The sequence below is a fragment of the Parambassis ranga genome, chromosome 9 (assembly GCF_900634625.1).
Source record: "Parambassis ranga chromosome 9, fParRan2.1, whole genome shotgun sequence".
Classification (NCBI taxonomy): domain Eukaryota; kingdom Metazoa; phylum Chordata; class Actinopteri; family Ambassidae; genus Parambassis; species Parambassis ranga.
Genome location: NC_041030.1, coordinates 22,402,120 through 22,424,725, shown reverse-complemented (window position 1 = coordinate 22,424,725; position 22,606 = coordinate 22,402,120). Strand labels below are relative to the sequence as shown.

Genomic DNA, 22,606 nt, shown 5'->3' with positions numbered 1-22,606 from the left:
CTGATGGCCCTTAACTTCACCATGTGTATCAGGTGGTTTTTATTAGTTTGATTGCCGTTGCTAGGCAACCAAACCATTGTTTATCACCCTCTTTCTTCTTCTTCTTCTTCTGTGCAGCGTACCTTCAGCATACATTGACCGATTTCAGCCATTCAACTATCAAAATGTTCATCTCACAGAGGACATTCCGGGTCAAACTTCATGTTTTTCTCAAAAAAATTACAATTTTTTAAATATTAAGCAATTTCGGTGTCATTTTTTAGCATTGAAGTCTATGAGAGAGCCCTTCAACGAGGGTCATCTGCCAAATGTACAAATTTCAAGCTACAGACTCCATTTTCTTTTATTATTATTATAAATCAGCTTTTATTTGGACCAGAATTTAGAGATTTATTTAGAGTTTATTTGTCATTTGTTCAGGTACATTCTCGTTTCCCAGAGTTTTGCCTACTAAAAAAAAAAAAGGTTTAAAGAGCAGGCATAGGCAATAAAAACAACAAACAAGTACTAAAAAATACTAAAATTAGAAAAAGCACTTTTAAATGCACAAAATAGTGTATATACACTATATAAAATATAGATCAAATGTTCCTAATATGTGCACAAAATTAGTGGCACATATAATGACAATAACCACAGAGAATTTGTGCAAACATATTGATTCCACTTTATTTACCTTTCAGTTATTTTTTCTTGTCTCCGGGCAGCTGCATCACTTTGTGTGTGTGTGTGTGGGGTGTTGTATACTGAGATGTTCTGGGTTTAAATGATGCTGCTGATGCAGAAACTGAGAGTAAACAAAGCGGGTTCCACCTGGACAGCAAGTGAGGGGCCTCAAACCTCTCAGTATAAGAAAGACGCCCACAGACTCTGCTTCATGTTTTTACTCTATTTTATTAAACCAGTTTCTCTGCTGTGAATTCTACAGACTGAGCTTCAGCTTTGAGTCGGGGCACAGGGGGCAGCATCCACCACCGGCTGGCACCGCTCCACCACGGCGTTGATCTCGCCGACGCTCACGCCGTCGTAGGTGCCGGTGATGTAGGTCCAGTGTGTGTCTCCGTTGTGGTTGGTCCTGCTCAGCCTGCCTGTGAAGGGGATGTCGGCCTTCATCTTCCTGCCGTCCATCCTCACGCTGCAGGAGTGGTTGGGCGGGACCACCAGCTGCACGGACACAGAGTGACTCATGGACTCCACCATGGTGGTCCCCTCTGAGAAGGTCACCGTCTGCTCTTTGGTGAAGTCCACGTTCCCCGGGCCCAAGATGGGCACTTTGGCCTTCATGGTGGACACGGAGCCGTTGCGGGTCTCCCTGCCGATGTCCCAGGTCTTCTCCACTGTGCTGGTCTTCTCCAGCTTCACTGTCTTCTCCACGCTGTTGCACTCTAGGTTGGTGACCTTGGCGAGCTTCAGGGCCTCGGGAGGATGGTGGAACAGCTCCATCTTGTCGATGGCATACTCCACGTGGGAGATGTGCTGGCTGTAGCTGTCTCTGTTGATAGCCAGGACCTGGTACTTCTTGTACCAGTACTCGTCTCCTTCCCAGGGGAGGAAGAAGGCCTCGTGTCGGGTCACCACTTTACCCAGACCGTACTTGTTCTTGCCCACGTAGATGTCTGAGTTGGGGCAGGTTTTGATGGCGTACGGGGGCACGGAGCCGTACGAGTCTTCAACCCACTGCAGGAACTCAAAGTGGTCCACGTTGACCAGCACTTCGAACTTAGAGGAGGCGTACTCTTTGTCAGCGTAGGGGTACAGACAGAAGCTCCCTTTGCTGGGGGTGTAGAAGCCGGCCTCACAGTTGACTTTGCACACGTAGTCGGTGCGTTCGGTGTATCCGTTGAAGATGGCGACGGCGCCGTTTGGCAGGGAGCCGTTCCACGTGACCCACTTCAGGTTGACAAACTCATCAAACAAGGGGAGGGAGTGAGAGGTCGTCTCGGTTTGTGGGATCTCTCTGGTTTGTGGAGGGCCGCTGACTTCACGCGAGGGGACGACATTCTCCAGCTGGGGGTTCAGCCACGGCTCTGCACAGAAAACGCACAGTGAGGCTGCAGGCTGCGTCCAACACATTCAGCGCTGCGGCGTCTTTAAACACAGTTCATGGACATGATAACAACCACGTGACTCACTGCTGGGGTTCTCCTGCCCGTCCTGCAGCGCAGAGACGTAGAGCAGTGGGTCGGAGCTGCACAGCTGCAGCGCCGCCAGGAAGACAGCAACACACAACCTCATCCTGACACACAGCAGAACACAACACACAACAGGAACTCAGTCACATGTGCTGAGAGCTCGGATCTGTCTTCACAGATGTGTAAATAGTTCAGACAAAGCCTCGTCAGTGATTTCTGGCGACCCCATGTGCAGGTCTCAGACCACAGGTGTTGTAAGTGAAGCAGAATCAAAACAAATGGTTGAATTTCAGATTGATATATTTTAGATGCATTGATTGATCGGATTAGAAATCAGAGGCAGAGCAGCAGGTTTTTACCTGGACAGGTTCCTCCCGCAGTGACGCCGCCTGCAGCTGCTGCTGAGCTTTAAAACCTCCCCGCCGGCTTATTGCCCCAATAAACAGGGGAGAGTTTACACTGTGCTGCTGCAGCTATGCTGACGTTTGATGGACGAACCAGTGAAGATGTTCCTGTGTCAGACTTCCACTGATGGACTCGTTGCATCATGAGGATTCAGATGATAGCTTTGTGTGTTTGTCTGCATGAAAAAGCTCAAAGAAATAACCTTCACACTGTGATGATGTGGAAGAACTTGTCTGTCCTGACCTCGGGGCCACCTGACCCCTGACCCCATCACCCTTCATCAGACCAGCTTCATGACCTGGACAGGAAGCAGAAACATGGCGTCCACATCCTTTTGGTACTTTTATTCATTCTAGTTTATTATGCTGGGAAAACAATCTGAAGCACCACTGTGCATCCTGAAGTTCTGCAGGAGACCACAGCACATGAATTACTGATTATGAGGGCGTCAGTCTGATCGCTCAGCATCTATCCACGCATGTCTGAGAACATTTCAACCTTTATTCACACAAACAGGCTGAAGTAAAAGCTGCGATGATCGTCGTCCTTGACCTGAAAGCTGCACCTGCTCCGATGATAACGGCGGCCTTTATTGATCACTGTCCCTCCTCCCTCTGTGAATTCTCTCTTTGATGAGACTGTTAAAAGTGCTTCATAAATACATTGGCTTGGATGTAACGTCCCGTATCTGCGGCTGCGATTGCATGATGTCCAAAGTGCTGCGGCGCTCCCCTCCCCACCCCCCCCCCCACTCTGATGACACTGATGATACTGTATGCAGAGATAAGCTCGGACAGGGAACAGGCTGATTAGATCTGCTGTAATCGTGGCTCATTGATTAAGACGGCCTCTGTTGTGTAATGTCGCCGCTGTCCAGGTTGAACTGGAGGAGAAGCTGCAGACATGCGGTCCTATCGCTGAAATCGCTGATGTCACGGCCATCTGTGTGTGTGTCGCCCTTCAGACAGACACTTATTATCAATGTATTTGTTCATGTCTGAACGAGCACTCTGTGAGTAGAGGTCATTTAAACGGCACCGCCAGCGGCTTCAGCTTTTAACAGGTGATTTTTTTCATACAAACAGTGATGCAGCGTTTAATAGAAACAGTTTGGTCTGTTCGTCTGAAACAGTCGACCAAAAATCATAACATGAATGTTCTTGGGGAATTTTCTTCCTGTTAAGAACTCACTGCCATGTGCTGCTTCGAGCTGGATGCTAGCTTCCTTCATTAGCATGCTAACATTGCTGCACTCAGCAGGTTTATCTGAAAACTCATCACTGCACAGAACGTTCTGCAGTTCAGTGAATATGCATTAGGTGCATATAATGCATATTTTATTTAACTTATATATGCACTATTTTATACCTGTACAAGTGCATTTTCTAATTTTAGTATTTTTTAGTATTTCATGGTATTTGTTTTGCCTGCTTTATATCCTTTCTCATATTTCTGTGAGCTTGACACCAGAATTCTACTGTAGCTGTGCAAATAAACCACATTCTGTTCTATTGATGGATGATTGATAAGCCAATAATGACACAGCAGGAACTGAACTGTAAGTCTGGAAACAGGAACATTTTCACTGGTCTGTCCATCACATGTCACAATATATTGATCGATTAATCATGGACAATCAATCAATAATTCAAACACCCATCAGCTGCAGACTGCACATGGTGTCCACTTACTTTTGGTCATATAGTATTAATGCCTTTTCTGTTACAGTGGATATAAATGATAGGTTGGTGTGTTTGTGACATCATCATAATAACTTAATTTCCCCACGGGGATTAAATCTTAATCTTAATAATCATTGTTTTACATGATTGAATCATCATTTAGTTCAGATGAGTTTGTGTTTTTCTGTTGTGTTCTTTCATTGCAGCCATTTACAGCTTTAACATCAGAGAGGAGGCGTGTGTGATTTTGGGTGAACTGAACCTTTAATGAGGACTCAGGGAACAGACAGACTGACGGACACGTTTCATTTTATTATCAGACACAGATTTTCTGTCACGACTTCATGTTGACTATATTTTGTGCGTCCTCTTTCGGTCTTTCAGGGACAGGGCTTGGCGTCGGCCACAGGCTCACAACGGTCCACCACGGCGCGCACCTCTCCGATCTGGACTCCGTCGTACGTCCCGGAGATGGACGTCCAATGGGTCTCTCCGTTGCTGTAGGTGCGGCTGAGGCGGGCTGTGTAGGGGATGTTGGCTTTGATCTTGCGGCCCTCCATGCGGACTCTGCAGGAGTGGTTTGGTGGCACCGTCAGCTCCACGGACACGGAGGGGCTGAGAGGCTCCACTACGGTGGTTCCTCTGGAGAACGACAGCGTCTTCTCGTCGCTCAGCTGAATGCCGAAGGAGCCAATGAGGGGGATCATGGCTGTGATGCTGCTAGTGATGCCCAGCATGGTGGAGCGGCCGATGTTCCAGGTGGTCTCCACCTCAGAGGTCTTTGAGATGGTGACCTTCTTCACCACCGCCTGGCACTGGTTGTTAGTGACCCCGGAGATGCGCATGGTCTCAGGAGGGTTCTGGAAGATGGCGACCTCATCGATGGCGTACTTCACATCGCTGATGTGCTGAGTGTAGGCGTCCCTGTTGATGGTCAGCACCTGGTACTTTTTGTACCAGTACTCGTCCCCCTTCCAGGGCAGGAAGAAGGCCTCATGCTGAGTGACGACCTTCCCAAGACCATACTTGTTCTTCCCAACAAAGATGGCGATTCCGGGGCAGGTCCTGACTGAATGTTGAGGAACTGACCCATAGGAATCTTCTTTCCACTCCAGGAACTCAAAGTTGTCTTTGTTGGCCAGGATCTCAAACTCGGGGGCGTAGTACTCACGGTCTGCATAGGGGTAGCGGCAGTAGGGGCCCAGGCTGGGGTTGTAGAAGCCGGGCTCACAATTGTACTTGCAGACGTAGTCTGTGCGCTTGGTGTAGCCGTTGTAGATGGAAACGGCTCCGTTGGGCAGAGAACCTCTCCAGGTCAGCCACTCCAGGTTCACGTCTCCGAAGACGAAGGAAGATGGCAGGAATGAACACAGGATAAACACTAGTGTCAGGTGTTTCTTACCATTAGTGTGCTGTGAGTACTCGTGAGTGTCCTGCAGACTGACTGAGGACAGAAGCAGCAGCAGCAGCACAGACAGCTGAAACACACACACACACACACACACACACACACACACACAGAGGAATCAGTGCTCTGAAATGTGTTAAATTCAACAAAAATGCAGAATACTTACTGCACAGTGAAAATCACTCACCATCATGGTTACAAGTCTGTGTGTCTGACAGACGACAAACATGAACCTTTATACTTTGATCAACAAACACTGGACCAAGTATAAAATCAATGAGTGAGGCACCATTCTCAGTACTGTAGTACAGCAGACAGACAGCAGGGGTCAGCAAAGGAACAACAATGTTTCAGCCTTTTTTCTGCAGATGTTCAGAGGATGTCTGTGAATTAAACTATATTTGAGTTATACCACAGCCGCCAGTGAGTTTTACAGCAGACTGACATGCTGATAGGACAGTTAAAGAATCCCAGCTTCATCTACTATCCTTCTTTGCTGTGCCATTGGTCTGTGGAGTGGTTGCTTGGTTTCTCTGATGTATAGCTTGGTACACTGGATTGCGGAAAACACAGAGTCATCCACCAGTCCTTTGAGTCCTCCTCTTTGCTAGATCGTTCTTCTACACTACAGAACAGACTTTTCAGTGCTTTATTCGGACTGTTTCTGTCACTGACCTTACTTGTACTTTGGACCTTGACTCAGATTCTGCTCTTGGTAAATTGTTGTTTGTTCTGCTCCTGTTGCCTCTCCCTGCTCGGGTGTCTGCCAGCCTGCCTGCCAAACCCGAAGTTTGTGCTTCAGGACTCTTGTGGGACTTGATAAAGACTGAGATTAGACTCCATCCTGGTGTGTTGCTATTGAGTCCTACCACACCTGTACCCCCCACCTAACGGTTAGAACTGATGAAGCTCCTGGGAGGAGCAGTGAAATGTCCTCAAGAAAAGTCTGTATCCTCAGCGGCCATTTTTTAGCGTGGTTTATCTGCACCAATGAAAAATCACACTCAAAAGATTCTCTTCTTCTTTACAACCTGCTGTCACAGGTTACACACATCCAGGCAGAGCAGCCATCACACAAACACCAACAAGGACAGGAAGTGAAAGGACAGACGCCCTTTACAAAATAAAACAGGAAGTTCTGAAGAAACAGGACTTAAAAACAGAAGTTTGGACGAGAATTCACTACACTAATCACAATGATCAATATATAGTGACACACAATTGATTTTTATTATATATGTACAGGTTAAAAAAAATGTGCATTATATTTTCAGTCCTTGAACTGTAGCACAGTCCAGTCTTGGGGCAGAGGCTGCTAAATGGATCGACCCACACCGAGACTGTTTTTAAAATGTAATATGTGTGAAAAGTAATGAATGGAAGAAAAAAATAGGCAGAAAAATAAACAGTGGAGTAGAAATACCCTAAAATTCAAAGTATTTGTACTTCGTTACTTGACACCGTTGCTGTGCACTCAGCTAGATGTTCCAGTGAAATGGTCTCATTTTACTGCAGCTCCCACTGCCACTTACAGATAAATAAATCATCCACTCCATCTCTCTATCTATATCTCTTTGTCTCAAACACACACACAGCTCCCTGTCCGCTGCCTTTAATCTTTAAAATCACACATTATGAACAGAGAGCCAGTTTTGTAACTTGACACAGATGGTCAGAGTCGGTTTTAACAACTGTCACTTTGTCTAATTTTAGTGTTTTTTAGTATTTCATGGTATTTGTTTTGCCTGCTTTATATCCTCTCTCATATTTCTGTGAGCTTGACACCAGAATTCTACTGTAGCGGTGCAAATACACCACATTCTGTTCTATTGATGGATGATTGATAAGCCAATAATGACACAGCAGGAACTGATAGGTTGGTGTGTTTGTGACATCATCATAATAACTTAATTTCCCCACGGGGATTAATAAAGTAAATCTTAATCTTAATAATCATTGTTTTACATGATTGAATCATCATTTAGTTCAGATGAGTTTGTGTTTTTCTGTTGTGTTCTTTCATTACAGCCATTTACAGCTTTAACATCAGAGAGGAGGCGTGTGTGATTTTGAGTGAACTGAACCTTTAATGAGGACTCAGGGAACAGACAGACTGACGGACACGTTTCATTTTATTATCAGACACAGATTTTCTGTCACGACTTCATGTTGACTATATTTTGTGCATCCTCTTTCGGTCTTTCAGGGACAGGGCTTGGCGTCGGCCACAGGCTCACAGCGGTCCACCACGGCGCGCACCTCTCCAATCTGGACTCCGTCGTACGTCCCGGAGATGGACGTCCACTGGGTCTCTCCGTTGCGGTAGGTGCGGCTGAGGCGGGCCGTGTAGGGGATGTCGGCTTTGATCTTGCGGCCCTCCATGCGGACTCTGCAGGAGTGGTTTGGTGGCACCGTCAGCTCCACGGACACGGAGTGGCTGAGAGACTCCACCACGGTGGTTCCTCTGGAGAACTGCAGCGTCTTCTCGCCGCTCAGCTCAATGCTGCCGGAGCCGATGAGGGGGATCTTGGCTGTGATGCTGCCGGTGATGCCCAGCATGGTGGAGCGGCCGATGTTCCAGGTGGTCTCCACCTCAGAGGTCTTTGAGATGGTGACCGTCTTCACCACCGCCTGGCACTCGTTGTTAGTGACCCCGGAGATGCGCATGGTCTCAGGAGGGTACTGGAAGATGGCGACCTCATCGATGGCGTACTTCACATCGCTGATGTGCTGAGTGTAGGCGTCCCTGTTGATGGTCAGCACCTGGTACTTTTTGTACCAGTACTCGTCACCCTCCCAGGGCAGGAAGAAGGCCTCATGCTGAGTGACGACCTTCCCAAGACCATACTTGTTCTTCCCAACAAAGATGGCGATTCCGGGGCAGGTCCTGACTGAATGTTGAGGAACTGACCCATAGGAATCTTCTTTCCACTCCAGGAACTCAAAGTTGTCTTTGTTGGCCAGGACGTCAAACTCGGGGGCGTAGTACTCACGGTCTGCATAGGGGTAGCGGCAGTAGGGGCCCAGGCTGGGGTTGTAGAAGCCGGACTCACACTTGTACTTGCAGACATAGTCGGTGCGCTCGGTGTAGCCGTTGTAGATGGAAACGGCTCCGTTGGGCAGAGAACCGTTCCAGGTCAGCCACTCCAGGTTCACGTTGTCTCCGAAGAAGAAGGAGGACGGCAGGTCCTGCTGCTGCTCCAGGTCTGCAGGCGTCAGAGGACCGGACACCACATTACCGCTGTGTTCAGGGACCTGGTCCTCCAGCACCGGGTTCAGTAAGAACACTGCACCACAGACACAGACAGAGGGTTAAACAGAGTGAAAGGCGAAGCCTCAGGTGAGTCTGACCACAGAAACGTACTTCTCCTGTGCTGGGAGCTCTGCTTCACAATGTCCTGCAGGCTGGCCGAGCTCAGAGCCAGCAGGGCCGACAGCAACAACACACACAGCTTCATCTGCAGAGCACATCGTTATACAACAGTAACACAACATTTAATGAAGCTGACAAGAAGAACTACGGACATTTCAGTGTCTAAGATTTAAAAATAAAAGATATATTTCCTCTTCAATTTAACTGAATATTATTCACATTATTCAGATATTTTGACCCTTACACTGCATAGAAAATCATACATTTTGAACAAAGCAAATAATAACTGATGTTTGATTGAAGCGTAAAAAGAGACGGAGCAGCACTCACCCTCACGCTCGCTCTGTGGTGAGTCCGCCTCCGCTCATCTCCATGTTTATATAGCTGCTTTATGGCTGAATCATAAAGCAGACTGTCAGACCAATAAACACTAATCACAGCAGTCAGGGGTGTCCGCTTCTTCTTCTTCTTCTTCTTCCATGACAGTTTGGAGTTCCTGGTCTTTAACAGACTTGGGCTCAGAGCTTCAGGTTGAAGTCTGGACTTTGCAGCTCAGACTCATCACAAACATCTTATTTTTTTTGTTTTGTAGCAGGACTGAGTCCTAAAACCCAGAAACATGTTAGCATGTTAGCATGTTAGCTCTTCCTGACCCCTCAGTGTTTGTTCTGAATGTTAGCATGTTAGCTCTTCCTGACCCCTCAGTGTGTGTTGAATGTTAGCATATTAGCATGTTAGCTCTTCCTGACCCCTCAGTGTGTGTTGAATGTTAGCATGTTAGCACTTCCTGACCCCTCAGTGTGTGTTGAATGTTAGCATATTAGCATGTTAGCTCTTCCTGACCCCTCAGTGTGTGTTGAATGTTAGCATATTAGCATGTTAGCTCTTCCTGACCCCTCAGTGTGTGTTGAATGTTAGCATATTAGCATGTTAGCCCTTCCTGACCCCTCAGTGTGTGTTGAATGTTAGCATATTAGCATGTTAGCTCTTCCTGACCCCTCAGTGTGTGTTCTGAATGTTAGCATGTTAGCTCTTCCTGTCCCCTCAGTGTGTGTTCTGAATGTTAGCATGTTAGCTCTTCCTGTCCCCTCAGTGTGTGTTCTGAATGTCAGCATGTTAGCTCTTCCTGTCCCCTCAGTGTGTGTTGAATGTTAGCATGTTAGCTCTTCCTGTCCCCTCAGTGTGTGTGTGTTGTTGGTCAGATGTGTGAAATCAGGTCTGTGGTTAACAGGAGCTCAGCAGGTTTTTATTCTACCACACAAACACACAGTGAATCCCACTGATGACTGTTTACTGTCTGAACAAAGGCTACATGCTAACATGTGGCTATATGGGACTACAGACGAGGTCATTAAAGGTGTCCAGGTGTCCATCCAGGTGTTTGTGCTGTAGGAGAGGTCAGAGCGGTGAACCTGGTGGTGCTGATGGTGGAGTCATGTGACCGTGCTGTAGCATTAGCTTTTAGCTTCTGGTGATCATATTTAGGCTTCAACCATCATAAAGTGGTGTTCATTAGTGAACATGGTCCTGATGAACTACACCTGAGAGGATCAATAACTTTACTGATTTACTGCAATAACCCAAAGACAATGGAGGACTCTGATTGGCTGTTTGGAGGGACACAGGAGATGCAGATTTACATCAGTTGGACCTTCACATGTAAATGATATAAGTTATAATTGTAGAAATTGCTGTTTATGTGTTTTGTATGATTGATCAATATTATTGATAAAATGTGCAGTATTATTAGTGCCGAGGTGGGCAGAAAGTGAACATGTTGAACATGCCAGGCAGCCTTGATGTGAGGACTCATCATAAATGAGAGCAGGTAGGATTGAGGATAAGATTCAGGATTATTAACGTGACTGATAAGTTATCACCCTGAACTATCACTGTATCAATGACCTTCAGCTGTCACGCACTCACTGCATGTCAGGTGTCATCCCTCAGTCACTTTACAGCTGTGAGAGTCTTAAAGGAACACTCCACCAAAAACTGAGTACACACTCCTCTTCCTCAGTGTGATCCCATCATCTTCATCAGTTTATTTATGTCACTCGTATATGAAGGTGTAATCAAGTGTTACATGTGTATTTATATGATGAAAATCCATGAGTGAGTGTTGGTGATGTTTCAGCGCCATCTGCAGGACACACCAAACATTACAGCTAACTGCAGCTATTCTGCAAAAACTGAAAAATCCTGACTATAAATGGGCCCGTGGCTCTGACGTCACACATTATGAAGACTCTGGAAAGACTCATCCTGGAACAGCTCCGGCCCATGGCCCTCCAGTTCGCCTACCAGTCCCGCCTAGGAGTGGAGGATGCTGTCATCTTCCTGCTGGACAGAGTCTACACCCACCTGGATAAGCACTGTGAGGATCATGTTGATTGATTTTTCAAGTGCTTTTGACACCATCAGGCCGGCCCCGCTGGCTGAGAACTGACAGCGATGCAGGTGGATGCCCCACTGGTGTCCTGGATGGGGGACTATCTGACTGGCAGACCACAGTATGTAGCCTACAGAGCTACACCACAGACTTCAACTACTGCACAGAGACCTGCCACCTCCAGACATTCTCTGATGACTCTGCAGTGGTTGGATGTATCTCTGGTGGTGATGAGAGGGAGTACAGGTCCGTGGTGGATAACTTTGTCACCTGGAGCGAGAGCAACCACCTACTGCTCAATGGGACAGAGACAGAGGAACTAGTGGTGGATCTGAGGAGGACAAAGGCTCCAGTGACCCCTACCAGCATCAAAGGGGTCAGAGTGGAGGTGGTGGAGGAGTACAAACACCTGGGAATGTACTTGGACCACAAACTGGACTGGAGTAAGAACATGGACACTGTTTACAGGAAGGGCCAGAGTCACCTCTACTCTCTGAGGCAGCTGAGGTCCTTCAACATCTGCAGGATGATGATGAGGATGTTCTCTGAGTCTGTGGAGCCATCATGTGTGCTGTTGTCTGCTGGGGCAGCAGTCTGAGGGTGAGGGACAGAAACAGACTCAACAGAATCATCAGGAAGGCGGCCATGTTGTGGGAGAGGACCTGGACTCTTTGACAAAGGTGTGTCAGAGGAGGACATGGTCCAAAATAAAGACTATACTGGACTGTCCCTCTCACCCACTCCACACTGTTGCTGAACGGGTGATATTTATTATATATTTCTATTTCATATTTCAATTATCGTCTGTAACAAACAAGAATTTCCCCTCGGGGATAAATAACGTAATTTCTGATTTCTGATATTTTTACTTCATCTATGCTGAATTAACTGGAGTTAACTGAAATCAATGAAAGTGCTGTGATTTACTAGTGCTCGTGAATGCAGCATGGTTTTGATTGAGGTGTATGTTGACAGCTGGACAGCTATAGGGCTAATGCTGGTTGTGTACTCTACTTTCTATTGGTCAGGGGACAGGTACGTGGAGCTTCTCTTTAATGTGATTGGCTGAGGGGCGTGACGCGGGCAGAGGGAGGAGGAGCACGGAGATCTGCGGGAAGTTAGACCTGAAGGTCCGGGAGAGGCTCTGTAATGGATTCAGATCTTCAGAGACTTGGAAGGCTCACGGCTCGGACTCTTCAAGCCTGTGGGTCTTGAGACCTTCCCCGCGTTCCCGTTTTGCTCCTGGCTTTGGACTCCTGGGTGAGTAACCCTACTCTATGTGCACAGGTTTGCTAAGGAACATCCACCTGCCTGAGCACATCAATGCTGTCTGCTCCCTAATAATGATATAGGATATACACTCAACAAAAATATAAACGCAACACTTTTGTTTTTGCTCCCATGTTTCATGAGATGGACTTGAAGATCTAAACTTCATTCCAGATACACAATATTACCATTCCTCTCAAACATTGTTCACAAATCTGTCTAAATGTGTGATAGTGAGCACTTCTGCTTTGCTGAGATAATCCATCCCACCTCACAGGTGTGCCACATCAAGATGCTGATCTGACATCATGATTAGTGCACAGGTGTACCTCAAACTGCCCACAATAAAAGGCCACCCTGAAATGTGCAGTTTTGTCTCACAGCAAAATGCCACAGATGCCACAAGCATTGAGTGAGCGTGCAATTGGCATGCTGACAGCAGGAATGTCAACCAGATCTGTTGCTCGTGCATTGAATGTTCATTTCTCCACCATAAGCCGTCTCCAAAGGCGTTTCAGAGAATATGGCAGTACATCCAACCGGCCTCACAACCGCAGACCACGAGTAACCACACCAGCCCAGGACCTCCACATCCAGCAGGTTCACCTCCGAGATCGTCTGAGACCAGCCACTCAGACAGCTGCTGAAACAATTGGTTTGCATAACCAAACAATTTCTGCACAAACTGTCAGAAACCGTCTCAGGGAAGCTCAACTGCATGCTCGTCGTCCTCATCGGGGTCTTAACCTGACTCCAGATCGTCGCCGTAACAGACTTGAGTGGGCAAATGCTCACATTCGATGGCGTCTAGCACGTTGGAGAGGTGTTCTCTTCACGGATGAATCTCGGTTTACATTGTTCAGGGCAGATGGCAGACAGCGTGTGTGGCGTCGTGTGGGTGAGCGCTTTGCTGATGTCAGTGTTGTGGATCGAGTGGCCCATGGTGGTGGTGGGGTCATGGTATGGGCAGGCATCTGTTATGGACGAAGAACACAGGTGCATTTTATTGATGGCATTTTGAATGCACAGAGATACCGTGATGAGGTCCTGAGGCCCATTGTTGTGCCATACATCCATGAACATCACCTCATGTTTCAGCAAGATAATGCACGGCCCCATGTTGCAAGGATCTGTACACAATTCTTGGAAGCTGAAAATGTCCCAGTTCTTGCATGGCCAGCATACTCACCGGACATGTCACCCATTGAACATGTTTGGGATGTGCTTGACCGGCGTATACGACAGCGTGCACCAGTTCCCACTAATATCCAGCAACTTCGCACAGCCATTGAAGAGGAGTGGACCAACATTCCACAGGCCACAATAGACAATCTGATAAACTCTATGCGAAGAAGATGTGTTGCACTGCATGAGGCAAATGGTGGTCACACCAGATACTGACTGGTTCTGAGTCCCCAGACCGCCAATAAAGCAGAAACAAAATCCACATTTCAGGGTGGCCTTTTATTGTGGGCAGTTTGAGGTACACCTGTGCACTAATCATGATTCAGATCAGCATCTTGATGTGGCACACCTGTGAGGTGGGATGGATTATCTCAGCAAAGCAGAAGTGCTCACTATCACACATTTAGACAGATTTGTGAACAATGTTTGAGAGGAATGGTAATATTGTGTATCTGGAATGAAGTTTAGATCTTCAAGTCCATCTCATGAAACATGGGAGCAAAAACAAAAGTGTTGCGTTTATATTTTTGTTGAGTGTAGTTAATGTCTTGATTGGATCAACAAAGCTCTTTTATAAACCAACAAAGAAAAATAAGGTGAACATCGTTGCCTTGTGTGGCTGATGGCGTATCTGGTACTGCTAATATTCCAGATCTGTGGCAGCTACAGTAGATTATTTAATTGTGTTAATCATATTGACCATATAGATGAAATCCTGCCTCATGAAGTCTTTCAAGCTATTTACAAATTGTCTAACAATATAAAGCCGCTGGGTCGGATGGAGTCTCAGCAGAGCATGTAAAGTATGCAGGTGTGAGGCTGGCACCACTGCTTTGTGTGTTTTACAGCATTTCTTGTACATGGTTTTCTACCTGGCTCTGTGTTGCCTGTCCTTCTACCTGTCATTAAGATAAAACTGAAGGTTGGCAGTTCTGATGATTGTGGACCCATAGCGCTGGCCAGTGTCAAAAGTTATTGAAGCAAACCTGCTTGACAGGATCTCAAATATTATAAAGTCTACAGATTGATCTACGAAATTGACACAAAAAGGTGTCCCCGGATATATTGTTGGTATTTTAACCTATTGGTATGCTCAGAAAACGGTGCAGGTAAAATGGGGGGGGCTGTGTTTCGACTCCATTTAAAGTCAATAATGGGGTTCTGTCCCCAGTTGTCTTTAATTTGTATTTGGATGAACTTTGAACCAAGTTAAGAGCTTGCAACACTGGTTGTGTGGCTGGTAATTTTATACTTAGTAGTTTTTAGCCCAAGTACTGCTGGCTTACAGCAAATACTGTGTGGTCTGGAGCATGACATTAAGTACAATCCATCTAAAAGTGTGGTCATGATTTGTAGGAGCAAAGAGGATAAGAGTAATACATTTCCAGATTTTTATAAACCAAGTATCTTGGGCATGTTATTACAGAGAACTTCTCAGATGATGATGTAGTTTAAATGCATCTGGAAATGAAATTATTTTATTTTTTATCTATCTTCACCATTCTCAGTACTGTAGTACAGCAGAGATGCAGCAGGGGGCAGCAAAGGAACAACAATGTTTAAGTGTTCCATTCTGATGCTCTTTGGTTGAATGTGTTCTAGTGCCATCTTGCTGCAGTAGGATGGCGTTGCTGTGGAAGTGGAGAGTGTGGCTGTGACCTTCATCTGTTGTTCAGCCTCCGTGTCTGTTAGGTTGTTGTTCTTGATGGCTGACTCTGTGGCTGTGATGAGTTCCACCACTTGTTTGGCCCTTTAACCCAGCGTTTTTCAACCGGTGCGCCGTGAGAGATCACCATGTGTGCCGTGGAAAATTCTCCAATTTCACTTACTTGATCCGATAATTATTATTTATTTACAGTAAAAGTCTTAGTTCGTCTGTGCGAGTAACGTATAGTGACGGTTATTGTGTCGGTCTGGCAGCGCGAGCGCCACCTTAACTCAGTGCAGTCAGTGTGTGTGAGTGTGTGTGTACACATGCAGTTAAGGTGGAGCTCCACTGTGTCATACAGAGCACAGAGAAGTGTCTACCCAGAGACCGTAGACAGAACTGACAGCCTGACTGAAAATATTAGGGATGCACCGAAATGAAAATTCTTGGCCGAAACCGAAAACCGAAAATGAGGAATCCAAGGCCGAAAACCGAAACACAGGGAAAAAAACTTATTATGCAAATCATTCGTAACATTGCATTTATGGCTATGACTGTTATGGCCCTATGATTTCCGCGTTCGCAGAATCGTGGACGGAATTGCGGAATTGGCCGAATAAAACGGAATCTACATTTTAATGCGGGATATCGCGGTATTTGACATAATTTGACTGTAGTGATGTTTTCGTGTGTAAGAGGAACCTATGTCCAGGGAAAACTGCATGGAGGGAAGCTAATCCAGGTGGCACAAGAAGCCCCTTCCACAGACTGAGCCCCTCCCCTTTCAACACACTGTAACCATGGCGAAGGGGCTGCATACAGCTCTGTCTTCTTCACCGAAAAAAAATTGTGAAACTCTGCGCCCCTCAATACAGAGCCGAGCAGTTCCCGAACGACTTCTGTGAGCCACATGTTGTTGTGTGAACTGTGCAACTGTTGTTTGACAGATTCTGTAATTAGATTAGATTAGATCTCAGGGAAACGCGTGCTGACGGACTGCGAGTGTACTTTTTAACATTTCACTCCGCTGTCCGTCTCCACCTCTTTGCTTAGAAGACGCTTTAGTGCCGCATTTAAAGGAATAACATCAGCTGTAGATGGATAAGAGGAGCGGATCAAATGATCTCAAATGGAGCAAGAAAAGGCACCTCAGACATGCTGGAGCTTCCAGACAACCCGTGCTGATTGCGTCATCACAACATCCTGTTTCGGTGGCCAAAAATTCGGTGCATCTCTATAAAATATGCGCCGTGGCTCAAAAAAGGTTGTGAAACTGCTTTAAAATGTGGAGGGTGTTTGACGGTATCAAAATTTGGATACCGCCCAACCCTAACTTGCATGCCATGTGATGACGTCACTAACGACCCGTCAACTACTAAATTAGTTGTTGACAAATTTTGCTGCCGACTATTAGTCAACTAGTCGTTGCAGCCCTACACATTATAAACCGTTCTGTTGTAAATCAGTCATCTTACTGCATTTGCTCCATGAAATTCATAATATTTATTCATCTGTTTATTCATCAAGACAATTTTTGTTTTCAGCAGGTTAAACAGGAAATAATACATCCCACAGATGTGACATGTGGTTATATAAATGTGTTTGAGCCCCCTGACACCACGAGCTGCTTTGTTTTCACTCACAGTTTGGATTGTGAAAACTGCTTGTTTTTTGTGGTTACCATAGTGACACAAGCTCCCACCATCATCACATGGAGGTGCAGCCATAGACATGTTCCATTTTAAAGGACTGAAATATTGACCTCCTGTGAGGACGGCTGATTATGTGATCTGTATTGTTTTCTAATACATTTTTAAAGCTTGTGGTAATTATGAGCAGATTTACTTCTTAGACTTCCATCATGCGGCCTTTTAGGGGCAAGACTCAGCGTTTGGTATCGGCTGACACCTCCCAACATCAGCCCACACTTCCCCTGTTTGGACACCCTTATACGTCCCAGAGATGTTCGTCGCTCTGATATCTCCACTAGTGTAGGTGCGTTGGAGGCGTGCGGTGAAAGGGATGTCTACGGTGTACTTGTAACCCAACATTTTGACTCTGCAGATGTGGTTTGGTGGGGCGGTGAGCTCCACACTGACAGAGTGTGAGGTTCTTTCTGTTACAGTGTGTCCTCCTGAGAATGATGATGATGATGTGAATGACAGAGCTGAACTGATTTCAAGACCTCCAGACACAAGGCCAGGGACCCCTGCACTGAGGGTGGTTGTGACACCGCGTGAGATGCTGAAGCTGATGTCCCACCTTCTCTCCTGCTGGATCTCTTTTTCCAGAGTCACCGTTTTTACCACTTTATTACATCCTGCATTTCTGACTACAGAGATGCGCATGGTCTCTGGAGGCTGCTTAGTGATTACAGCTTCATCAGTGTTGTAGTGGACATCAGAGACCTGGTGGTTCTTCACTTCTCTGTTGATGGTCAGAACCTGGTAGCTGCTGAACTTGTATTCATGTCTGTTGCAGTAAAGATGGAAGACCTGGGGCTGGAAGCTCTTGTACCAGAATGCATCATAAAAAAAATGATAATACCCTATATATGTCATGTCATCTGTCCTGGGATCCATCTTCCCCAGACCATACTTGTTTTTCCCAACATAGATTTCAGATTCAGGACATGTTCTGACCGAATTTTTGGGCACTGAACCAGATGACCCATCCTTCCACTCCAGGATCTCAAAGTCGTTTTCATTCACCAGGACTTTAAATATACCAAAACAGGAGTCATCGTCTCCAATGGGGGACTGGCAGTAAGATCCCTGACTGGGGTTGTAGAATCCTGAATGACATCCGTTTTTGCAGACGTAGTCATAGCGTCTGGCGTACTTGTTGTAAATTGTAACAGCCCCGGCAGGGAGAGGATCGCTCCAGGACTCCCATTTCAGGTTGCCGTTGTCATACCAGTCATACCAGTCATAACCGCCGCTCATCTGCCTCTTCTGTCTTAACCGAGCAGGAAGACGCTGATCTGTCAACCCTGATCTGTTGGCTGGGACGTCCTCCAGGACAGCGTTCATCGAGGAGACTGTTTAAATACAAGTCATTCAGATGATGAGGAGTTATTTCTGTGGTTTGGTTTGAAGTGTGTGTGTGTGTCCTCTAATGTGAAGTGGATTCAAAAAAGTTTTTTAATAACTTTTAACACTTTAGGCTGACCTGCAGTGAGCATTATCATCACGTTATCAGTAGGACGCTCCCTAGTAGACCCGTAGCCACATGGTACCATAGACTGTATATAAAGATGAACAACATGGTAACTCCCTCTTAATGTGGCTGGTTGCAGCATAGATCATAAAGACTGCCTCCTCCATGTTGATGTGATACAGACCCAACTTAAACTTGGTCCAACATTCACAACAGTTTGTTTAAAGATCGATCAGATTAATTGACACATTTTGTATCACCTGTGTGACACATTTCATACAACATAAAATCATGTGATCATAATTACACGTGAACACTAGTGTCAGGTGTTTCTTACCTTCAGTGTGCTGTGAGTCCTCGTCAGTGTCCTGCAGACTGACTGAGGACAGAAGCAGCAGCAGCAGCACAGACAGCTGAAACACACACACACACACACAGACACACACACACACACACACACACACACACACACACACACACACACACAGACACACACACACACAGACACACACACACACACACACACACACACACACACACAGACACACACACAGACACACACACACACACACAGACACACACACACACAGACACACACACACACAGACACACACACACACACACACACAGACACACACACACACACACAGACACACACACACACACACAGACACACACACACACACACACACACACAGAGGAATCAGTGCTCTGAAACATGTTAAATTTCACAAAAATACAGAATACTTACTGCACAGTGAAAATCACTCACCATCATGGTTACAAGTCTGTGTGTCTGACAGACGACAAACATGAACCTTTAAACTTTTATACTTTGATCGACAAACGCTGGACCAAGAGCAGAATCAATAAGAAGTGTGTGTGTACATTTATGTTACGTTTGAACATGGTCACGTTTTTTTCAAATGTGAGCTTTTCAAATAATTTCATCAAAGCTGTGACCCTGTACAGGACAAGGGGAAATGTTTTTTACTACTTTTGATCAGAACTGAAGTTAATTAAAAGGTTTATGCAAAAAAAAATATGAAAAAAATATTTATCTGATATATTTTTAAAACCATTAAAGTTAGAGGACGTTTTTGTCCCGAACAACACGAAAGGGGGTAAAATTTGCCCACAGTGTACTGTTGACCTATGAAAAATTTTAAAATCATATTAACAAAATTTATGTAAAAATGAAGCTTATTCAGCAAAAATGATTCAATTTGCTCACATGTAGACAAAGTTATGGCCAAAATAATCAGAAAAATTACTCTCAGAGGACAAAAATGTCCCGAACAGTGCATAAGGGTTAAATCATTTTTTAATTCCCATTGGCAGATAGATGAGTCAGACAGCCTGAAAATACAGAGAGAAAGCAAACAGGGAAATGAAGAGTGCTGTATGAACTTTGAATCTTCATTATGGATTTCTGACAGACTAGTTTACCCATAATTTGAATGAGTACTATCAGTACATTTAAAATATTTTTTATTTAACTGTGTTGATTAAACAAGGTCCAAATTCACTTTAGGATGATATGTGATTATTAAGCCCGTTCATATTTCCTGAAGATCAATTTTTGGACCTCAGTATTTTTAAAACTTTGGCTACAGCCCTGCGAGGCCGTCAGCTGCAGATGATGAGAGAACTTTAACTTTTGTGCCAGTGCACATAAGAAAAAAAAGTTAATCTAGAGCCCTGTGTTCCATTTTGAAGGACTGAAATATTGACGAAAATATTGTGAGGACGGCTGATTATGTGATCTGTATCGTTTTCTAATACATTTTTTAAAACTTATGGTAATTATGAGCAGATTTACTTCTTAGACTTCCATCATGCGGCCTTTTAGGAGCAAGACTCAGCGTTTGGTATCGGCTGACACCTCTCAACATCAGTCCACACTTCCCCTGTTTGGACACCCTTATACGTCCCAGAGATGCTCGTCACTCTGATATCTTCATTACTGTAGGTGCGTTGGAGGCGTGCGGTGAAAGGGATGTCTACGGTGTATTTGTAACCCAACATTTTGACTCTGCAGATGTGGTTTGGTGGGGCGGTGAGCTCCACACTGACAGAGTGTGAGTTCTTTTCTATGAAAGTGTGTCCTCCTGAGAATGTGAATGACAGAGCTGGGCTGATTTTTATCTCTCCAGACACAAGGCCAGGGATTCCTGCACTGAGGGTGTTTCTGACACCGAGTGAGATGCTGGCGCTGATGTCCCACCTGCTCTCCTGCTGAAACTCCTTAGTCATAGTCACCGTCTGTACCACCGGATTACATCCTGCATTTTGGACTACAGAGATCTGCATGGTCTCTGGAGGCTGCTTAGTGATTACAGCTTCATCGGTGTTGTAGTGGACATCAGAGACCTGGTTGTTCTTCACTCCTCTGTTGATGGTCAGAACCTGGTAGCTGCTGTATTTGTATTCACTTCTGTCCCAGTAAAGATGAAAGGCACGTGTCCTGGGATCCACCTTCCCCAGACCGTACTTGTTTTTCCCAACATAGATTTCAGATTCAGGACATGTTCTGACCGAATTTTCAGGAACCGAACCAGAGGACGCGTCCTTCCACTCCAGCATCTCAAAGCTGTATTCATTTGTCAGGACTTCAAATTTGTCATATATATTGACATCGTCTCCCCTGGGGGACTGGCAGTAAGATCCTTGAAGGGGGTTGTAGAATCCTGAATGACATCCGTTTTTGCAGACGTAGTCATAGCGGTTGGCGTACTTGTTGTAAATTGTAACAAAGTCAATGGGTAAAAAACGAAAATAGTCTTGCCAGAACTCCCATTTCAGGGTGCCGAGGTCATACCTGGAATCAGAATTGGAGCCACTCGTCTGTCTCTTCTGTCTTAACTGAACAGGAAGTCGCCGATGTGTCAACCCTGATCTGTTGGCTGGGACGTCCTCCAGGACAGCGTTCCTCGAGGAGACTGTTCAAACACAACAAAGTCATTCAAATGATGAAGAGTTATTTCTGTGGGTTGGTTTGAAGTGTGCATGTGTGTCCTCTAATGTAAAGTGGATTTAAAAAAGAGTCTAATAACTTTTTAACACTTTAGGCTGACCTGCAGTGAGCATTATCACCACATTATCATGTTCATAAACTTTATCAAACAAAGTGTTACATATTTGCAGTGGAGAATGATTCTCTGGTTCTATTGGTAGCAGGATGATTGGCACTTGATGTGGGAATGGGTGGACACACACACACTCAGATACACCCTCGGATTGTGGCCCAAGATTTTCAGCTTTAGACATTGAAGCGTGGAGCATGGAGGCAGGTGAAGCGTTGATAAATTAGCGGTCCAAAGTAGGCCATTAGTCATTAGGGTAGTCGATGATCAGTCGACTATTGAAATAGTCATTAGTATATATACTAATACACATGTATATAAAGATGAACGACACGCCAACTATACTGCAGTATAGATCATAAAGACCTCCTCCATGTTGATGTGATACAGACCCAACTTAAACTTGGTCCAACATTCACAACAGTTTGTTTAAAGATCGATCAGATTAATTGACACATTTCATACAACATAAAATCCTGTGATCATAATTACACGTGAACACTAGTGTCAGGTGTTTCTTACCATTAGTGTGCTGTGAGTCCTCGTCAGTGTCCTGCAGACTGACTGAGGACAGAAGCAGCAGCAGCAGCACAGACAGCTGAAACACACACACACACACACACACACACACACACAGAGGAATCGGTGCTCTGAAACTTTGTGTTAAATTTCACAAAAATACAGAATACTTACTGCACAGTGAAAATCACTCACCATCATGGTTACAAGTCTGTGTGTCTGACAGACGACAAACATGAACCTTTATACTTTGGTCAACGAACACTGGACCAGGAGCAGAATCAATAAGAAGTGTGTGTGTGTACATTATTCTTCAGTGTGCCTGCAGAGAGAGAGAGAGAGGTGTCT

At 45.5% G+C, this 22,606-nt stretch overlaps 4 protein-coding genes across 6 annotated transcripts; all 4 read right to left on the bottom strand.

Annotated features, from left to right (window-relative positions):
• Window positions 1–874: 874 nt before the first annotated feature.
• LOC114441718 (natterin-3-like) lies at window positions 875–2,511 on the bottom strand. Its single transcript, XM_028414775.1, has 3 exons — window positions 2,492–2,511; window positions 2,133–2,236; window positions 875–2,027 (listed from the first exon to the last, which is right to left on the bottom strand). Exons 2-3 carry the CDS (start codon window positions 2,233–2,235, stop codon window positions 937–939), a joined length of 1,194 nt encoding a protein of 397 aa, XP_028270576.1. The 5' UTR covers window position 2,236; window positions 2,492–2,511; the 3' UTR covers window positions 875–936.
• A 2,000-nt stretch (window positions 2,512–4,511) lies between these two features.
• On the bottom strand, window positions 4,512–5,877 carry LOC114441612 (natterin-3-like). Its single transcript, XM_028414612.1, has 2 exons — window positions 5,794–5,877; window positions 4,512–5,697 (listed from the first exon to the last, which is right to left on the bottom strand). Exons 1-2 carry the CDS (start codon window positions 5,854–5,856, stop codon window positions 4,600–4,602), a joined length of 1,161 nt encoding a protein of 386 aa, XP_028270413.1. The 5' UTR covers window positions 5,857–5,877; the 3' UTR covers window positions 4,512–4,599.
• Window positions 5,878–7,829: 1,952 nt separating this feature from the next.
• LOC114441719 (natterin-3-like) lies at window positions 7,830–9,337 on the bottom strand. Its single transcript, XM_028414776.1, has 3 exons — window positions 9,331–9,337; window positions 8,992–9,085; window positions 7,830–8,914 (listed from the first exon to the last, which is right to left on the bottom strand). Exons 2-3 carry the CDS (start codon window positions 9,083–9,085, stop codon window positions 7,830–7,832), a joined length of 1,179 nt encoding a protein of 392 aa, XP_028270577.1. The 5' UTR covers window positions 9,331–9,337.
• Window positions 9,338–16,978: 7,641 nt separating this feature from the next.
• LOC114441490 (natterin-3-like) lies at window positions 16,979–22,526 on the bottom strand. Of its 3 annotated transcripts, none has more exons than XM_028414446.1 (6): window positions 22,454–22,526; window positions 22,262–22,337; window positions 21,475–21,595; window positions 18,991–19,066; window positions 18,666–18,738; window positions 16,979–18,534 (listed from the first exon to the last, which is right to left on the bottom strand). In XM_028414446.1, exons 1-6 carry the CDS (start codon window positions 22,493–22,495, stop codon window positions 17,366–17,368), a joined length of 1,557 nt encoding a protein of 518 aa, XP_028270247.1. In that variant the 5' UTR covers window positions 22,496–22,526; the 3' UTR covers window positions 16,979–17,365. The 3 variants fall into 3 exon arrangements, with proteins under 3 accessions (XP_028270247.1, XP_028270248.1, XP_028270249.1); XM_028414447.1 differs by having other exon boundaries at window positions 22,433–22,474; XM_028414448.1 differs by lacking the exons at window positions 18,666–18,738; window positions 21,475–21,595; window positions 22,262–22,337; window positions 22,454–22,526 and adding an exon at window positions 19,426–19,631 and having other exon boundaries at window positions 16,983–18,534.
• Between the last annotated feature and the right edge of the window lie 80 nt (window positions 22,527–22,606).